General features: G+C 42.7%; 2 protein-coding genes across 3 annotated transcripts in view; one reads left to right on the top strand and one right to left on the bottom strand.

Moving 5' to 3' along the window:
- The window catches only part of supt3h (SPT3 homolog, SAGA and STAGA complex component), a 23,116-nt gene extending 8,398 nt beyond the window's left edge, over window positions 1-14,718 (bottom strand). The window contains exons 1-11 of one of the 2 annotated variants that reach the window (XM_056610121.1): window positions 14,588-14,718; window positions 14,023-14,126; window positions 12,315-12,399; window positions 11,390-11,476; window positions 11,136-11,232; window positions 10,790-10,938; window positions 2,635-2,710; window positions 2,287-2,399; window positions 1,370-1,474; window positions 1,166-1,291; window positions 870-959 (exon numbers count right to left, since the gene is read on the bottom strand). In XM_056610121.1, coding sequence (XP_056466096.1) covers window positions 870-959; window positions 1,166-1,291; window positions 1,370-1,474; window positions 2,287-2,399; window positions 2,635-2,710; window positions 10,790-10,938; window positions 11,136-11,232; window positions 11,390-11,476; window positions 12,315-12,399; window positions 14,023-14,114 — 1,020 coding nt within the window. In that variant the 5' untranslated portion in view covers window positions 14,115-14,126; window positions 14,588-14,718. The remainder of the gene's footprint in view (window positions 1-869; window positions 960-1,165; window positions 1,292-1,369; window positions 1,475-2,286; window positions 2,400-2,634; window positions 2,711-10,789; window positions 10,939-11,135; window positions 11,233-11,389; window positions 11,477-12,314; window positions 12,400-14,022; window positions 14,127-14,587) is intronic. The other variant, XM_056610122.1, reaches the window with a different exon arrangement.
- LOC130404232 (runt-related transcription factor 3-like) lies at window positions 14,469-20,391 on the top strand. The gene is made up of 6 exons (XM_056608879.1): window positions 14,469-14,472; window positions 14,971-15,176; window positions 15,599-15,758; window positions 16,190-16,294; window positions 19,844-19,915; window positions 20,087-20,391. The coding sequence occupies exons 1-6, from the start codon at window positions 14,469-14,471 to the stop codon at window positions 20,389-20,391; spliced, it is 852 nt and encodes a 283-aa protein (XP_056464854.1).

Genomic DNA, 20,391 nt, shown 5'->3' with positions numbered 1-20,391 from the left:
CTTGGCCCGAACAGCGTCCCCTAAATGGCAGCTGGATGCTTTCAAGTTTTCCCTTAGCTGAAGCAACCTCGTTAGAGCATAGTCATAGTCAACTGGAACATTACTGTTGACATAGTCAGCCGAATTAATTATGGCATTTATTGTGTTAATCCGTGTTTCTTCCATTTAGTTCCATCTAGTGCTTAAAAAAAACCCACCTTCTCCTTCCCACATCCATGTCATACGTCTGCATATAACATGCCAGGTGATAGCCAATCAGAGAGCTTGTTACATGGCTAATTTGCATTGCTTTACCTCGTCTTACCAGCGCAAGGACCAAAGTGTCACGGAAAAGCTAAATGGAGAGGCTAATAGGAGAAGCTAAATGACTAAGCTAATCGAATAGCTAATAGGAAAAGGAAAAGCAGCGGGGAAATGGAAATTCAAATGCCAAGGAAATCGCCCATTTAAATGCCTGATTAAAATCTGTATTCTTAATTCAATTTGTGAATCCAGTTATTTATTTCTCTTTTTAAACTGCATTTTCAAATCGATTTTTTAATTGCATCATTTATTTATGAATTCATTAATGTATTTTTAAATGATGTACTTATTGACTGTTTTATGTTATTTTTGTAAATCCCTTTTTCATTTGAGCTACTTATTGATGGATTAATATTTAATTTCTATTTTTATTTTTTTAATTCCTCTTTTATTGCCAATTAAAAGATCAAATAATGAACTTTATAATTGAGTCTATTTCTTTATTACTATTTCCGTGCACTTGTGGTCCTCCATACTTTGAGCCAGTTTAGCAGCAATTTAAATGAAGTGCAGCCGGTAAATCTGCTAGAGATGGAACAGGAACTGATATGCTTTTGTGTACGTACCGTGGGCCTGTAGTTGTATCTTCTAATGGCTTCTCGTATGTGACCGGGCTGGATGGCTCCGCTGGGCTGCTCTATGGCCGCAGGGCAGTTCTGAAACACAACACGCCTATCAGGACCAACACACCTTCTGATGTGCTGCTGGCATCCCGGCTGCATCACATCAGCGTGGGACACAAAAGGGCTGTCAATACCTAGGTAAAGACCTTTGCTGAAAATGCATGTATAACTTATCACCACTCACACCCAGTCACCTGATGGTTTTAAAAGGTATTGTAGAGATGCCCTATGCAGCCTACCTTCTTGCGCTTGCGGAGTCTGGCTCGACCGTCAAGGCTGCCGTTGCCTTGAAGGAGGGGCTTAGAGTGGGAGGAGCCGGGTGTGGAGGGGGGCGTGGCGTCAGGAGATTCCGGGTCCCTCTTCACCTGAGACATGGACAGTGTAAGGTTGTAGAGAGAGATGTCTAACCAGGGGGAGGTGTTTCCACTGAGGGTGAGCTGTACCTCTGGATGTGTGTTGTAGTGGATGTAGCTCGAAGAGATCACATGACTGACTGGATCGTTCTTCGACTCCATTTCCTGTTTAACCAACAGAGACAGATCCACAATCTGGAACGAACACACACAATAAGATTACTAGTTGTATGTCTAAATTCCTATTAGGGCCCGACCGATATTGATTTTTGAGTGCCGATGCCGATGCAGATTATTTTCAGAGAAAAATTACGATTACGATTTAATCGGCAGATTAAAAACAAAACAAAAAAAAGCATACAAAACATAGTTTTTGATACCTTAAATATACTTTAAACACTTTTGACATATATGTGAATTGAATGCAGAACCTTTGAGTGTTTTAGAATACATTTACAGTAAAAAATTAGTGTAATGTAAAATGTAAAATAAATAACTAACTCCCAATGTGCTGCGCTCGTGAGCAGTGACTAACACGTGCGTGCTGAGCAGTATGGTCTCACCGTTAGAGTCTACAGGATAACAAATTAACATGGCCTGGGACCTAAAGAAAAACAGGCACAACATGCTCAAACAACGCGTCTCGTGTACATTGGTGAGGTGAGCGCGCAGCTGCCTGAGCGAGAGTGCTTTCATGTTGTACGGTAAAATTCAATCTCCTCTTTTACTCCAGCTTAAGTTGTTAGTTAGCAAGGCGAGTAGGAACGCAATCTGCAGGATACTAAGCGCAATAACATTTCAAAAAAAAAAAAAAAAAAAAATCGGTTGTAATCGGCGTCTTTTAGGCAGATGTTGATTATTTTCAAAAAGGCTATAATCGGCAGATTAAATCGGCAGGCCGATGAATCGGTCGGGCCCTAGTTCCTATGGCTTATGGAAAGTTTGCTTAAAACAGTGTTGCCCATTTTTGATATGTATGTATGGATTTAACACTTGGCTGCGGTTACCTGGGCAACCGTTTCATAGGCAAGGTAAGATAGTATCTCCATTGCGATGCTGTTGGGTTTGACTTCCAGGTTACTGCAATCCAGCCAGTCCCGGAACTTTGAGGCTTTCTTAGCTTGAGATGTGCGTCCAACACACACACACACACACACACACACACACACACACACACACACACACACACACACACACACACACACACACACACACACACACACACACACACACACACACACACACACACACACACACACACACACAGAGAGAGAGACAAAGCAAAGCGAATTCAAAATTCACTCACAATGCCTGAACATTGGCTGAGTATCTTGCCTCCTGGTCCAGGGTCCTACCGAAGCTGAGCTGTCGGCTCTCACAGAACTCAGAATACTGGGATTGGTCCATGGTCCGGGTCTGACGCTCCAGGCGCTGGACAGACAGAGACACACCCACACACACACACACACACACACACTAAGTGCGGATCCGGAGGTACATGCGTACACTAGTTTGACAGAAAGTTATCACAGAATTTTGCAGCTCTAACCTGGAGAGTGCTGAGGGCCCAACTACAGGCCGGGGGTGAACATCACTACACTGAGGGCCACACTCCCACTACCTTCCATCCAGCCCTCCACTCCCACTGGGCATGCTGTTCCAACCTTACAACTATATAAAAGCAGGTCGGACAAGTTACTCAAGTTGGTCAGTGCGCATGTGCCAGAGTTATAGAGAGAGAGAGTTGCGACACTTCCATTGGACTCCGTTGTAGCGCCTACTTCCGGGGTATGGAGCCTCGAATAGTTCCAAACAACCATTTTACGGCGTAGGAGACCGTTCACTTCCATTGCTGGCCGCCGAGTAACTTCTGAGGTAAATTGATTAAATAGCTACCTCTTTTGAATTGTCAACTGTCTATATTGTATCAGAGGCCCTTTATGATGCATATACTGATCTTTATTTGTAAATGCACAGCGTAATTATATATATATTTATCTTGGTAGACGACCGATTGCTTGCTAGTTTGTTAGCTCAACTTCACCATCTGTGAAGGTATCTCCAGGGGTAAATTGATTAAATAGCTACCTCTTTTGAATTGTCAACTGTCTATATTGTATCAGGACCTTTATGATGCATATATTGATATTTATTTGTATATGCACAGCGTAATTATATATATTTTTATCTTGGTAGACGACCGATTGCCTGCTAGTTTGTTATCTCGACTGCACCATGTGATGGTACATGGATTAAAAGTTCTCCGTCGCTACGACGGATTTCCGTCATTTGGAGTTCACAGAGGCCACTTCACATCTCCGATAACGTCGGGACAAATTTACAAACAGCCGTCATTTGGATAAACTAATCGCATATTAAGGATCTAAATGGGTACTTTCTCGCATAAAAAAATATTAAAACTTAAGAAAGTGATGTATTAACAGCACTGAAGCGAGAATTAAAACAGCTTTTAGCAGCTTTACCGCTACCGCGAAATGCATTCTGGGAAACTTGCATACTGTATACTGCGGTGCAGTCGGTCTGCTGTATACTGCATACTGAATCCCACATTCAGTATGCAGTATACAGTACATACTGCGCAGTATGTAGTCGGCAGTACGGTAGTATGCAGTTTCGAACATGGACATAATACACGCGTGTATTATGTCATCATACGTCAACGCCGGTAAAATTGTCAAATTATATAGTGAGTATTTAAAAGGTCTACCGTTAAAATTGACTGAAAACACAAGCATTTTAATGTACATCCCGATTATATATTAAATATATATTAAATATATTATATACAAATGTATATATATACACACCATTTTCGCGCCACATCTTACGTCTCTTTGTTGTGTTAGTGTTGAGTGTCAGAGCGAAAGTTAAGCTAGTATGAACTCCCTTATAATGATTGACGGCTCTGATGTATCGGATATTGATAAAACACAAAAAAATAAATGGAGATGGGCATGGCTGACGGAAACGGGGAACGATGGCAAGCCTTACGGTTCATGGTGCAAAAAAATTCAACTGCTGTTTGTTGTATTTTTTTATTTCTATTTTCTTATATATAAAAGGTTTACTTGAAATAAAACATGTAATGAAAAGTTATGTAGATGCTTGATTTTTTTAGAGAGTAAAATATGAGACAAGCTTTGCAAAAAAGAAATCTTAGAGTCTAATTGAAAAGACAACAAAAAAATTGCAATAGATGCAAAAGAACAGCTGTTTAAAATCCTCCTCCTGTAAAACAGTATTGGTCGAGCATTTAAACGTGATGGCTGCATTTGGTGCTGACGTCTTATACATTTGTGTTTCTTAAGCAGGTGTCAAGTAACCTAACCTGGAACATGTTTCACACACTGCACGTGACTTGGCTGTAGCGCGAATAAAATTTCAGTCAGAAGATTTTTTTTCACTTTAATCCCTGGATGGTATCTACAGCAACAATTACAAAGTTCAGTACTAGTGAATCTAACTTTTATTTAGTTAGTTATTTATGTTGGATTACTAGGATAATTTAGGTTGATTTAAGGACGGGTTTTATGATGCGATAGCTAGTAGAAATAACAGTGTTTGTTTAATTATATCCTGGAAAGGGATATAAGGGCTTCAGCACATGAAGCCCTACAGATGCCGCCGATTCAACAATGCTGATTATGATGGGCGGTCAATTTAACTTGTATGGCTTTTTCGTTTTAACTTCTTGTTGACTGAATTGTTTCTCTTAGTGCCAAATTGATTCTCTTTCTTTATTTTTTTTTGTTTTGCAATAGCCCTCTCTGCTCTCCTTCTCATACATTTTTCCTTTTCTAGTTGCCTTATTAGGTCCTCCACAGTCGCCCCATCAGTCCCTGGCAGTCTGGTCCCTGGAGCAGCTGGCCCTGGCAAAAGTTATTCCTTCACTGTTGACCCCTGACTGACTGGCCCTCGGCACACAAATCCCTGGATCACCCGCCACTGGATCACCTGCCCCTGAATCACCTGCCCCTGGCAATGTGGCCTCTTGATTGCTCTCTCTGTCTCCTGTGATGTCCTTTTCAACGCTCTTGAAATCCACCTAAATTTCTCCCTCAATCTCTGTAACAATTACAAGGTAATGTTGCTGTTATATGTATTTTGCCTTTGCATTTGCAACTACTGTCATCTCCAATGTAAGAAAATGAATTAAAGCAAAACATTTCTGTCATGTGAATTAAATCATCTGCCACAATCAGAAACGAATACAATTTATAAATGGATCTACCGGCAATTGTTAATTGGGTAGAAATGTGTCGATTATCTACATTGTGTGCAAATCCTCAGAGAATCCCTGCCTTCTGGTTGTTTTTTAAACTGAATGTACAAATATGAATTATGTAATCTCATTAGGAGTGTAGTCTATCCTTGAATTACATGAAATGGGGAATATTGCTAGCTGCATGGATCATACCGAAGTTTAATTTGGCGCAATATGTGTGGTCCGTTGCACTTGGTTCCGGAGTCACCCTCACAGAAGGGGGTTTCCTCCTCTTCGGTTTAGGGCGATGGATGAAAACTGTTGGGCCTGCATCGGGCCTCAACTACAACATCCTATCTACTTTTGTGGCTTTGAATTGGTCATTTTCAAAGTGTACCTGTAGGTAGGCTTTAATATCAGTTTCCATTGCACTTCAAATATCATTGGAAAGTCATAATTCTCTACACTTAGAATTATTATGCCCTTTGAAATGCTAGCAAGTGATCTGAACATTACGTTACATCGTTTTTGACTGTTGCTGACTGTCAATAAGTTTTGACGGCTGACCATTGCCATCCATTTCTCCCTGCGCTCTTGGTCCTTGGGGAAGCCGTGATAACCCTTCTCGGACCGATTGGAGCATCCAAATGCTGCACAGCCAACCATGGTATGACCATTGATCTATAAAATGTTAGTTGTAACCAATGAACCATGACACTATTGAAGATCACAGAGCGGGTAACAACTGTTCCTCAACCACTTATGCCCTGACTTTTGAGAATAGGTTAGAGGTCAGAGTTCATGACCAAACGAGGATCCTCCCTCCTAAACCCATTTTGAATTTGCTAGGGCTATTCTAAGTATTGTAATGGCATAAAGTATAGTATATTTGCAACGTTATATGTTAATGGTTTGCCCTAAATATATAGTGTTCCCTGCTGTGTCCATTGTTGAATCTGTTCACACAATCGCAATCACTTGTTCTTGTCACACTAATTGTTTAATAAAAAAAAATACAATTTCATTCATCCAAGCGTAATGAGTTGTTATTCTTTAATATATTTGATACTTTGTGTGGCTTATATCTTTAAATGATCATGGTAGAACATCTTGAATACTTTGATTTCAACACAGATGTAAGGTAAAAGTTAAGGTTAGGCCAGTATGCTAACACGAACGTGAAGCTTTCCCTCCAAAACTTAAAAACGTATCTAAGTAATAGTACTTGTAGATAGCTTTCAGTTGCCCCCCTACCGCTCTAAATGTAAAACTGACATTTACAAATATGCAATAATGCAATAACAGTCAGACAAATACTTGCATGTGATTTTTTGATTCATATTTACCATTTAATATTGAAATCTCTGCTGTCGTCCCATAGAATAACATTGAAAGCGCGGCGTGTTTGGAACTATTGAGGCTTACATGAACCACGTGACAACCACGTGACCACCCTGTCGGCGAGATCATAGCGTGTCGCAACTCTCTCTCTCTCTATAGCTCTGGCATGTGCCAAGCAGCCTGCAGCTCACACAGCACGAACGCACACATACACACACACGCGCGCTGACGCAGACGTTTCATGACAAAGGCAGCGCAGTACACCGCATACACGCATGCACACCCATGCATGCCAAGTGCCCTGCAGCTCACACAGCACGCGCGAACGCACGCACATATACACCGCATACCCACACGCGCAAGAACACACGTGCGCAGACTAGGGATGGGCATGATTAATCGACGATCGACTAATTGATTGTTAAGAATTTCGTAGATTACGTAAATTTTGCATCGATTAAACTAATGCAGTGTGCAATTAAACATTTTACCACACTGGGGCAATATTTAAATTTGCAGCTCCTCCCCCGCAATAAACATCCCGCTTTGAACGGTGAACTCTTTACGCCTAGCAGCTATAAGAAGCTATAAAAACTATAAAAACTAAAAAATTACTATAATGCAGGCTATGTGGAAAATGCGCCGACTTTGGCTCAGCCTGGCTCCGCCCTCTTCCGCTACATAGCTAAGATGGCTGCCGTTGAGTACGAAAAATGTACATCGCCACACACTTCGCGATTTGACCGTTTTCAGTACACTTATTTTCGCCCGATCTGAATCGGAACGCCCTACGTACTCAAACTTAGACTAGTAAGTACGGATAGTATGGATATTGGAACACAGCGTTAAAATGAAGCGGACGAGGCCATGGCAAAGTCTGGTGTGGGACCATTATGATTTAAAAGATGACTTCTTGGGGAGCACTATAGCCCTACCACTCAAGGCGAGGTTAGCATCGAAGCAGAAATAAAGAACTTTCTGAGCCCCTGGATTGTGGAAGGTTGTTCCCCCGCCTTGCCAAGTTAGCACGGAGGTATTTGTGCATCACGGCAACATCGGTCCCCTCACGCCTCGTTTCCACATACGTATGTTTTTCGTATCCGTGCTTCCGTAAATTTACGGAAGGAGTCGCTAGTGTTTTACGTACAGACATGAATTTATTTACGGACAAAAGATGGGGGAGAGTATGATAATGGCCGTTTTTAGGAGACCGGTACTTTGGAACATGAGGATCGAAATATACAGAGATAAAAACAAAACCAACCAGGCTTGGAAAGAGATCGGCGAGGAGTTTGGCCTGCCAGGTACTTACATGTTTTGTGAAAAACATAAAAACTTTCATACAGTATCTCCGTAAAACAACGGCGAAAGTTAAAATTTTTGAACGTATATTACGGACATACCGGACAGAAATTTTACGGAGGGGAGGAGTCTCAGAGGAAAAACGGACATTACGGAGAATCACATAGGAATGAATGGACTTTCGGTCGGAGATGGTTGGCTCTCATACGAGAATGTACGTATGTGGAAACGAGGCGTCAGAGCGGGTGTTTTTGGCGGCTGGACTGACGGTCACTAGGCTGCGGTCGCGTCTGACCCCAGAGCATGTCAACATGCTCATCTTTCTGAACAAAAATCCGTAGATTGGTTGGTTAAGTTATAACATGATTGTTTTTTTGATATTATTATTGTTATTATTTTGGGAAGAAACTAGGGTTGTGTTTATTTTTAGTTATGTTTATGAACACCTGCTTCGAGCTGCATGCTCCGTTGCTTAGCGCAGAGTAGCGCATAACTATTGAACGGATCTGGTTTAACTGAGTTGTTCATCTAATAATAAAGATCCCAATGAGGAAAACACGCTGCATTTGTATTTTCATTTCATTTTTAATATAATATATATATATTTTTTAATGTAAAATATTAACGATTAATCGACTAATTGATCATTAATTCTCCCGTCGATCGACTACGACAACTTAATCGAATGCCCATCCCTAGCGCAGACACAGACGTTTCAAGACAAAGGCAGCGCAGGACTGCGCATACACATGCACACACGTGCGAGTTGAAAGAACTGGCAAGATTGATCCCGCATCCCGCAATGTCTTGCGATATTGATATCCCCCCCCTCGCCCTTCCGTCTGTTTTAACAGCGTCATCGTCGACAAACTCCCAGGTGAGAAGTTCTGTCTGTAGACTGTAGAAATTTCGATAAAAGAAGCAAAAAGAGAAATTTCTCACGTCAACAAGCAACGGCAGGTTGTTCATTTTGTCATATAAAAACCGTTAAATTCAAACATTGCGCCGACCGGCATATCAACACACAAGTCACGTGACCTCGTAAAGAGACAGCGTCCCTATAACACAGAAAGAAAAAGTCAATAACACAATATGGTGAATTATGCCTAGAGAGTTCACCGCAAGACTACACTTTGTTGCTCAGATATAATATTACCCACCTCCTTGAGCCTCCCGAAATGTCTTTACGATTTCCTCCTCCCCCCTGCGGACTGTTTTATTTTTATTTTTATTGTGTTTTGTGTGTATGCAATGTAGGCTACTGATGCCTGTCTTGGCCAGGACACTTGAAGAGATGTTTAATCTCAATGATTATTATTATTTTCAACTAACCAATAGTAGTTGCCATGCATTTTAAAATTTCAATTCACTTTTCAGCCCTGAATAACAGTAAAAGCTATTGAATAATTGATTTGCATGCATAGTAAACTACACTTTCCATTGAACAATTACCCCTGTTACCCATAAATGTACTCATTTTATAATGTAATCAAATACTCACACACTAGCTCCTTTCAGACATGCGTGTAAGTCCTGATATTCTCCTGCTATTCTCCTGATGGGCCGTATGTGTGAACAACATATCCTGACATTTGTACCCTGTAAATCTCCTGAATAATTAATAATAATTCCTAATAATTCCTCCGTAGGAAATGTAAATTAACTTATGTGAATGAGGAGTAGAAGTTCCTGTCCTCCCATTCCCTGTTTTCTGAGTTAAACACAGAAATCACCAACATTTGTCCAAGTGTTAGTTATATGTGAAATTAGGCAAAAAAAATACGCTGTCTTTCTCCGGTAATGCAAACGTTCGCGACGCCCTTCTTCTTCGTCGTTTCTTGCATTGATCTTTCATTGATCGATGCTTCAGATTTTGTGGACCCAGCGGATATAATACATCATTTTAGCAACATTTAAAAAAGATACAATTTAGGCAGAACGGGCAGAACTCATCGCGATCATCTTAAAGGTCCCATGACTTGCCACCAGGTGTGGTGTGATTAGCCGTTACAAGCCGTTTTGGAAATCTGCCCCTTATGACATCACAGGTGGGTGTGTCCACCTAGATGTGTGCTGGATTGATCAGCATCAGCCTACCAGCCTACCCAATGGACTGTAGCAAACGTTGCTCATCTATCCGTCAGTTCTGCATACATTTTTTCTATGGTCAAAATCAAGACAAACTACAGTGACAGCGGCCACACTTATCCAACCTCTTACGAACTTAGACCCTACGTCGTATCCCGCCCCTTGCAAGCCCACCTCCATAAACCCCCCCGTTCATTCTACCAATGTCTTAATGACATCGATGTCCGCATATAAAGCATCAAGTGTGAATCACCCTCAGGGTTGAATCTCCTGATATATAAATGCGGCAAAAATGTGTGAAAATGGCTTATAAATAGAAAATGATTGTGCTTGCTTCATAACGAAAGGAGGAAATTATTATGCTTGCTTCATTACGTAATAGTTGAACCAAAATGTTACATTATAGCCCAAATGTTATTCAATTACGCGCTCAGAAATTTGTTACATTATCGACTGGGGTTCCCACATTTTTGCTATGGGTTTAATTACAACCAGAGGTTTGGGACACTAGTATAAATAAAGACACTTATAACCTTAGAGGCTCCAGAACTGACCTCCATCCTTTCCAGTTTCACAGGGTCTACTACTTCCTGTCTCTCAGCCAATGACAGGAGCTCCCCGGTCTGATCCATCCACATCAGGAAGTCCTGAGCCAATCGCTGCCTCCGTTGATTGGACGCTAGAATCCCCCCTCCCGACTTGTCTGAGGGACCATTTTAGGGGAAAATGTGAAATATACAAACCGCCAAAACATTGGTATTTTATACAATTAATGTATGCAAATGTGGGATCTTTGTGCGTACGGCTACTTATCATCACAGTCTTTTCTTGGATAATCCAAGGCAGTTGGACAATGTGCTCATGATTGACTGGACTTGAAGGATTTTGTGGATAGTTTACCAGTTTCTTGTGGTACCTCTTCTTCCTCCAAAGACTTGAGGAGTTTTGATTTATAATCCCTGAACTGAAGATACTTCAGTAACCTAGACAGCTTCCGCTGATTAAAGATAGAAGAGGGAGGGATAAACAAAGAGGAGAAAGGAGCAGAGTCAAAGAGCAGACCGAGAAGAAGAGCAGGAGACGCGTGTTTACAACACAACCTGGTCGTCCTGTTTCAGCCGCAAAGAACAGGTAACAAAAGGTCAGCATGTTACCTTGTCTCTCCTCATCAGGAACAAGATGTCTTCTGCTGAGATCACTCTGGAGCCCCGAAGTACTGCCCCCTCGGATGCCTGCTGCAACTGGCCAGCCAATCAAATCCTTTCAATTAGCATGCAAGCAATATAGCCCATTTCTAAATTGGCTCCACTGGACTGCCAAGGAGAAAAGGGCCCAGCGTTTATGAAGCTAACGTGGCTAGCTATAGCTCGCCCAGTTGGGGCAGGCTGAGGCAGCATAAGAGTCACATGGGTACAGGAGCAGCAGAGTTCACACAATAGAACGTTTTCTGTGGTGTTATTTGTACCAGAATAAAACAATATTTCTTGGTTTATGCGTGTACGGTTTATGGAACTTTAGCTCGGCTAAAAAGAGGAAAGCTAATGCAATATCCGCTTCAAAAGATCTGAATGAGTCCATAATTATACCTCCTGCGGTCATGACGCCATTTCTGGCTCATGCACCAAGCACTAAGGGTTAGGGATGTCCGATATTGTTTTTTTGCCGATATCCGCTATGCGATATTGTCCAACTCTAAATTTTCGATTCCGATATCAGCCGATACCGATGTCGATATTTGGGTTATTTTTCCTCAAACCTAATTTAGGTAACATTACACATCTCCTGTTGTGGAATTAACACAACATGCTTAATGTTATTGTGATGCCCCACTGGATGCATTCTTGAATGCAACAAGGCTTTCCAAATGTTAACATTGTCTGTGCAAAATAAGAAAAATACTTCAACTTAATTTAAGGGAAAAGTGCCATGTTTATCTTTTTTTTTTTTCAAAAAAAATCCGATACCGATATTGACAGATATTACATTTTTATGCTAATATCGGGCCGATAATATCGGACATCTCTACTAAGGGTCTTCAATGATTCTGGTTTATTAGGAAAGTGTGTGTGTGTATGTTACCATCGTGATGAGCTGTGTGTGTACAATGTCCTCCACCAGAGCAGCTGAATCGTAGAGTGGCCTTCGAGCATCTCCCAGTGCAAACCTAACACACACACACACACACACACACACACACACACACACACACACACACACACACACACACACACACACACACACACACACACACACACACACACACACACACACACACACACACACACACACACACACACACACCTTTTATGGGAAACTTTTCTCTATACAAAGGTCTGAAAACTATTAAAATTACCAAATGTAATTGTAATTATATTTTTAAGATGTGACATCTTCAAAATAACGCTTTTCAAACATGCTTTTCCTTTACAGTTAAACAATATACACAATAAAGAAGGCAGGATGACGGTGCATGCAAAGAAACCAACATTCAAGTCATTTGTCAATGGTCTCACCTCTTACCATGTCTACCCCCTCTCCGTCCATCCCTTACACACACACACACACACACACACACACACACACACACACACACACGACAAAATCTCTTTCTAAAACAGGCAAAAAAATTGGTCAAGCCACAATTTGCATGGAGAGAAGCCACTTCCATGATGGCAGAAAGAGAAACCTCAGCCCACATCCTGCCCTCTTCCCTCTCCTGTTCCTTCCCTTATTCCTTCTCTCCCCTCACCCTTTCAGTTCCTAACCACCCACACCCTCTGGACCGGTGTGCTGGAGTGGGTTGGGCCTGGGTTGGGCCTGTGGTCTTTGGGGGCTGGGTTTACAGGTCTGTGTTGGAGGACAGTGTTGAGTTTTTTGGGGTTTAGTTGGGTTTGATTCATTCTGACCACCAGCGCGACCGGTCAAGACTCCGCCACAGCCTCACCACACTACTACTGCAGCCGCGGTGAGTCCCCCTGACCACACAGACACACACACTGATCTGGGGGAGAACCTGGGAATCCAGATCTTATTTGATGATCAGGATGGGCATCTTTGTATTGGACAAGGAGATGGCTTTGAAAAAGTTCCCTATATATTTCATTGTTCCCTTGTTATGGTTAAATTCATGGATGAGGCTACATCCTCAAATAATTGTTATAGAAGAGTAATTTCTGTGTGTTAATACCAAAAGTTTCATACTACTATAGTATATACCATGGAAAATAACATAATAACTTTAGCTGCTTCAAATAATTTATTCGCCAACCCTGGCTATTATATTTATTCTTAAAATGCTTTTATTTGATTTCACTGTCAATCCCTAAAAAAACAGTTTCAATTTATTTCAAGTGAGTGGCGTTTGCTACAGTCAAACAGTGTTTACAATTTGCATTGCACAAATGTGGATTTTCCCATTTTCCTTTCAGTCCATCTTGTCAGCATGGCCTCAAACAGCCTGTTTGATAGCAGCACTCCAACTCACTACTGGGGTGAGTATCTGAGTCTCTGTTTGTCTTTCTTGGTGTCTCTCTCTCACTCTCTCTCCTTCATTGTTACTGGGCAGCTATTCTTTGTCAATTTTATTTTCAATTAATTCCATATATTAATAAATTAATTCCTTATATAGTAAGATTGTGAAACGTTTTATTCCTCCACCAATATCATAATTTGCATGACGGTATAGCTGTTGAATGGCTCAGACTTCAAGTGTGGACAATCTCCTGTACATATCAACCTCATGTAGTGCATATAGTGTGTGTAGCGTGTGTGTGTGTGTGTGTCTTACATCATGCTCTGGATCTCTGCGATGAAGCTGGTTCTGCAAAGGGGGCGGTCTTTAAAACTTGAAGGGGCGAAGCTAGCCATGGGACTACTCATAGCCACTCCGGCCTAGGGACAAAAATCACAACAAATGAAATAACGGTAGCATATTTGCATGACAACAGAATCCAAAAGCTGCTTGTTGTCATCAGTTTAAAGAGCACTTAGAGTGGATGTTAGACAGGACTCAAACGGCCTATCTTTGATGCATGGCTGAAGCTCAGCTGTGGTATTCAAAGCAGAGGATAGAGTCAACACTGAGGGGAAGCAGGCAGGGCAGCAGTTAAGATACCCAATATATAGGAAGAGAACATAGAGTATGGGCAAATGAAAGCCATGTTGGTTAATCCCAAACAATACTGAAATACAATCTACACAGAATGTTTACACTACTGTTCAATAAGTAATTACATGGGTATGGGGAGTCAGTCAGTCATTCGGATTCAAACAATGCGGCGGCAGAGCCATAAAGACAGCAGGACGACAGAGAAGTGGAGCAGAGAGGGAACATTCAAATGAGGAAGGCTCACCTGAAGGCGTCGAGTGGAAACAACCTACAAAAACACAACTAGTGAAACACAGAAAAACACAACTAATAACGTTTGTTTAGCTCCCTCTGATGCGTGCTGATGACGACTACAGCGAGGAATGCTGGGAGATAGAGTTGTTTTACCCGGAAACCCGCTGGCCCTTTAAGATGAACCCAACCCTATGCATCCAGTCGAGTCTATACATTGATATTTATGTTTTAAGATGATGTGAACCTATGCATTGATATTATTGTTCAATCAAAATGCAAAAGTGTGTTGTAGTGACAAAACATCTTGTGAAAATAATAATTTATAATAATAATTATAATTGTATCTAAAAATGCTCTACACCTTCTCCCCCCCCCCCCCCCCCCCATCTCCAGAGTCAGGGTCAAGGCGCCGGGATCAGGACCCACCACCGGAAGGCCGGGATTACGTCAGGGTCCTGCACCGTCCGGCCCCTCAGCCCGTCCCCCAGCGCCCCACAGCACCCCCCCATGGCCTTGTCCAAACCGACAGCCCCAACATCCTGTGCAGCTGCCTGCCTCAGCACTGGAGGTGCAATAAGACGCTGCCAAGAGCCTTCACCGTCAGTACCCTCGGCCAGCCCGCTGGGTTTATCTTTTAAACAGAAACTGCACATAAAACGGGGGGCAGTAGCTCAGGAGGTAGAGCGGGTTGACGGTTAACCGGAGGGCTGTTAGTTCCAGCCCTGGCTCCTACTAGCGGAGTGTGGAGGTGTCCCTGAGCAAGAAGCCTCACCCTGACTGCTCCTGACGAGCTGGGTGTCACCTTTAGGGGTCGACTCTGCCGTCGCTGTGTGAATGAATGGTTGTAAGTCGCTTTAGATAAAAGCGTCAGCAAAATCCCCTAATTGTAAATGCAAAACATCACTGGTGACTCATCAAAGCCCAAATAATGTCATATCATGTGATCTCTATTAAAGATTGCACTCATGGTGAATCTCAAGGTTAGGCTATGGTATCACACTAAAATGTGTCCCTCCTCCAGGTGGTGGCCCTGGGTGATGATGTGGTGGACGGGGTGGTGGTCACCCTGATGGCCGGCAACGAGGACAACAGCAGTGCTGAGCTTCGCAATGCCACCGCTACCATGAAGCAAGGCCACGCCCACTTCAATGACCTGCGCTTCATAGGACGCAGCGGGAGAGGTAGACAGAGAGAACCCGCCACAGCTAAGGACCTGTTAGGTCCAGAGGTAGACAGAGAGAAGCCACCACAGCTAATAACCTGCAGGTACAGAGGTAGACAGAGAGAAGCTAACCTAATTCTTTATGCTTGTTCCATCTTTGGACTTTTTGGTATTAACATAGCTAATAAGTTTCACTATGAGAGAAATAATTATCTTTTTGTTCTGTTGTGAGGCCTAAATGTATCTTCTTGGATAAATGACGCCCCACCTCTCTTATCTTATTGGATCTTAGGTTCTGTGTGTGTGTGTGTGTGTGTGTGTGTGTGTGTGTGTGTGTGTGTGTGTGTGTGTGTGTGTGTGTGTGTGTGTGTGTGTGTGTGTGTGTGTGTGTGTGTGTGTGTGTACCTGGGTTCATAAACGTGTGTGTATGTGTGTTTTTGATCCTCCCAGGAAAGAGTTTCAGTCTGTCCATCAATGTGCTGACCCGCCCCCCTCAGATTGCCACCCTGCAGGGAGCCATCAAGATCACGGTGGATGGACCACGCCTGCCCCGACGTTAGTACCTACTACATACTACATATCATCCAACCAACCTGTAACAATATGACATGACATACAGATGTCTATATAAAAATAATAGTAAAAAAAATTAAATTAAATTAATGTAATGAAAAGCTACATAAAACACAGGTTACGAATAATCCTTAAAATAAAACAAAATAAAACAGTGAGGGCTGATGTAGAATGTCATTTTCTCATGTTGTGACAAGCTGAAATAAACTGTCCTGCGAGGACGGAGCTCTCTTTTCTCTCTCCCATTAATATTTGTAGTTGGTCTAAATGGGAGTATATAAAATGTGGGTGTTTTTGGCCGAATTTGCTCAAATAAATTTCTCAGACATTTTTTAATTTGGGGCAGTATAGGAGGCAGTGCTGCTCGGTCTCTACAGCAGCTTCTTCACACTGCTGGCACAGCCAGCAGTGCAGCCACGTGCAGCCTCTTTTTGCAGCCACGATTTCTTATGTCGGCCTGTTTCTATGGCCAGGCTGTGAGTGCTCAGTCTGTACTTTGTTAACATCAGGTCTGACAGTAACGGTCTAGTAGGTCTGTTGAAGTCCTTCTTTTGTGGGACTTAACAGGATTAAATCATCTGTGTAAAGCAGGAATTTGATCTAGGTGTTGTGGAGAGTGTTACCAGGCACTGTGGACTGTTCCAGAATGGAGGCCATTTCATTTATGTAAATGTTGAACAGGGCAGGTGATAGACAGCAGCCTTGTCTCATTCTCCCCTCCTGAGAAATAAAATCTGTTTGCTTGTGTCCAATCTTGATGCCGCACATGTTGTTTGTGAACATTGATTTTATTATGTCATATGCTTTACCCCCTATACCGCAATTCTAATTTGTTTAAGTTTTCTGTAATTTGAGTTTGCTCTGAATCAGATAGGTATGTTGCTGTATAGGTTTTTGAAGTGATTGATCAGAATATCTCCATCTTGTATAACTGGTTTGTTGGGTTAGGTTTTTTTTTCTTTTTTAATTTTCCCAGAATTTGTGTGTGTTTATGGACTCCTCAATTATTGTCAGTTGTTTGAGTGTATATTGAGCCTTTTTGATCTTGAGTGTACGTTTGTATTGTTTGAGCATGTCACAGTAAAGAAGGCGAACGTCTGTATTGCTTGGGTCTCTGTGTTTCTGATAGGATCATTTTCTAAGTTATTTTCTTTTTTCTTGACATTCTCTATCAAACCAATTGTTCACTTTTGGTTTTTGGGGTTTGTGGCTGTTTTTTTTTCAATTGAGATTTATGAGCTATATTCCTAAAGATTTGGTTAATTTTTCCAACTGCATTGTCTATGCCTTCTTTACTGTGAGCATTTGCGGTGTCCAGAAAGGTGTCTAATTGTGTCTGAATTTGTGGATGCCCGATTGCTTTCTGAAACTCTTGTTCACTGTTTGGGGCCCATCTGAAGGTTCTGGGGATGTTTATCAGATTACTGGGCTTTGATTGTGAGGTGTTAGTTTCTGTCCTTTTAATGAACACAGTAATTTGGCTGTGATCAGACGGAGGGGTTAGTGGTTTGACTGTGAATGAATTGAGAGAGAAAGGGTCTAAATCTGTTATCAAATAATCCACTGTGCTAATGTCAAGAGGTGAGCAGAAGGTGGGTCTTCCCAAGGAGTCACCTCTAAACCTACCGTTAACAATGTACAGACCAATGCTTTGGCACAGCTGGAGCAGCTCTCTTCCAATCTTGTTAGTCTGGGGATCAGAAGGCGAGGAAGGTTTGTGGTGTTTTGGGGAAAATTTTGGCCAAATATATGGACGTTACCGTTATCAGGGTTTGAGTCTGGACGGCAGCCTGTGCGGGTATTGAGGTCCCCACAGAACGGCACAATTCCCTGGGCCTGAAATCTGCAGATCTTGGTGTGGAGGTTGGGGAATGTTTCCTCGCTGTAGTTGGGAGAGTCGATGGGGGGAATATATACCGTACATTGAAATCAATCTCTGTCTGTGCCGGATATATTTTTTGATATTTTTATCCAAAATGTTGTGTCCCAATTTATTATTGTTGTATGTTTTGATATTTCTGATTTGTGCCAAATTATAATGCCTCCTGAATCTCTACCTCTTTTTATCCCTGGGTTTTTCACTGAGGGAACGAATATTTCTGTGTAATTTGGGGTGCAGGGAATATCGGTATCGGTTCTACACCAGGTCTCTTGAAGATTTAAAAAATCGAAATCAATTGTATTCTCAAGGAAATCTTTTGAGTTGCACTTTGGTCCATACAGGGAAGAACGTATTCCCTGTATGTTCCACATAGACATTTTAAAGGGATTCTACCGTGTACAATGAAATAAACAAATATGTTAACATTTTAAATTGAGATAAACACAAATGCATAAAGATTCGTGAATAAGTTAGTTAAATTAGTGGAGTGGTGTTTGTGGGTGGGTGTGTGTGTGTGTGTGTGTGTGTGTGTGTGTGTGTGTGTGTGTGTGTGTGTGTGTGTGTGTGTGTGTGTGTGTGTGTGTGTGTGTGTGTGTGTGTGTGTGTGTGTGTGTGTGTGTATGCTTGTGTGTGTGTGTGTTTCTGTTTCAGTGTGTCTGTCTGTGAGCGATTTAAACAACCTGTCCCATTAGTTTGGTGCATATCAGACTGAGGAGCTGTGTGATCTCCCCTAGGTCTACATTGTTCCTTCTGGTCTCTGTAGGGCCTGGGCATAGCTCAGCTGACGGTGTAGCTGCAAGGCTCGCTGGGGAGGAGGGGGGTGCTTATGTGGGTGAGTCGTCTCTTGCTGGGGGTGGCCCCATCCTGGCGTCGTCCTAGGGCTGCATGCTTGAGGGCTCTAGCAAAGACACCCACCATGTCTCTGCGGAGGTGCACGCGGTCGTGGAGGCTGCTGATGTTCAGTGCGGGGTGGTGGGCCAGTTGTACGTTGGGCAGGGGGGAACATCCTCGGTAGATATCGATGTTCACCCTGTGGATGGTGGCGGGGTGAAAATCTCTCCGGGCCAGGTTGGTGGAGATGGTGATCCTGGAGAACACTACTGGAAGGTGTGGGTAGCTTTCTGTGCCACTCTCCTCACACACTCTTCCACTGTCTCCTGCTGGGCCCATAGGTCGTTGGTGCCTGTATGGATGATAATGTGCCCCTTTGTTTGGTTGGTAGGAGGGGTTGTTGTGGTGGTAGTTGTTGGTATTAGATGTGGTGTTGTAGTTTGGTTCAGGTTGAGGGGGGTTATTTCTGATTTTTTATGGGTTGTTTTTCTTTGAGGCCTTCAATTTGCTTTGTCAAATTCTCTCTCTCTCTCTCTCTCTCTCTCTCTCTCTCTCTCTCTCTCTCTCTCTCTCTCTCTCTCTCTCTCTCTCTCTCTGTGTGTGTGTGTGTGTGTGTGTGTGTGTGTGTGTGTGTGTGTGTGTGTGTGTGTGTGTGTGTGTGTGTGTGTGTGTGTGTGTGTGTGTGTGTGTGTGTGTGTGTGTGTGTGTGTGTGTGGGGGAGAACAGTCCAGCAGGATGTGGAACACAGACGTGCTTGGTTAACAAAACCATGCAGGCACTACTGGTCTTGTTTTTAAAAATCACTTATTATTTTTCAGGACAGAGACAGAAAGAGGGGAAGTCAGGAATGTTCCGGTCCACCAACAGCATCACCACTCTCACACCTTCAGGTATTTAAATGTGTGTGTATGTGTGTGTGTGTGTGTGTGTGTGTGTGTGTGTGTGTGTGTGTGTGTGTGTGTGTGTGTGTGTGTGTGTGTGTGTGTGTGTGTGTGTGTGTGTGTGTGTGTGTTAGGTAGAAAGGCTGATCTAACATAACCTAACCTAACCCTGTCCCTCAGACACTGGCTCCATCCTCTCCTCTTTCTGGCCCGGTGAGCCGCCGTTTCTTGGCCCTGTGACGTCTCTGGCACCGACGTTCACCACCAGAATGCATAGTCTGTCTTCCTATCCAAACCCTGCTTCTCCTTACCCACACTATCTCCCCCCTCTGAGCCACAGTGGTCAGTTCCAGCAGGGAAACTTCTACTGTGGACCGAACCAAGCGCTCCACTCCATGGGGGATGTGCCCACCCAGTTCATGAACCACATTGAAGGGCCCTGTCTTTCCTTCAGAGGGGAGGAGCCTGTTTGGAGGCCCTATTGA

The sequence above is a fragment of the Gadus chalcogrammus genome, chromosome 15 (genome assembly GCF_026213295.1).
Source record: "Gadus chalcogrammus isolate NIFS_2021 chromosome 15, NIFS_Gcha_1.0, whole genome shotgun sequence".
Taxonomy (NCBI): Eukaryota; Metazoa; Chordata; class Actinopteri; order Gadiformes; family Gadidae; genus Gadus; species Gadus chalcogrammus.
Note: the sequence above shows the minus strand (reverse complement) of the source record. Positions and strands in the feature narration are given on the sequence as shown.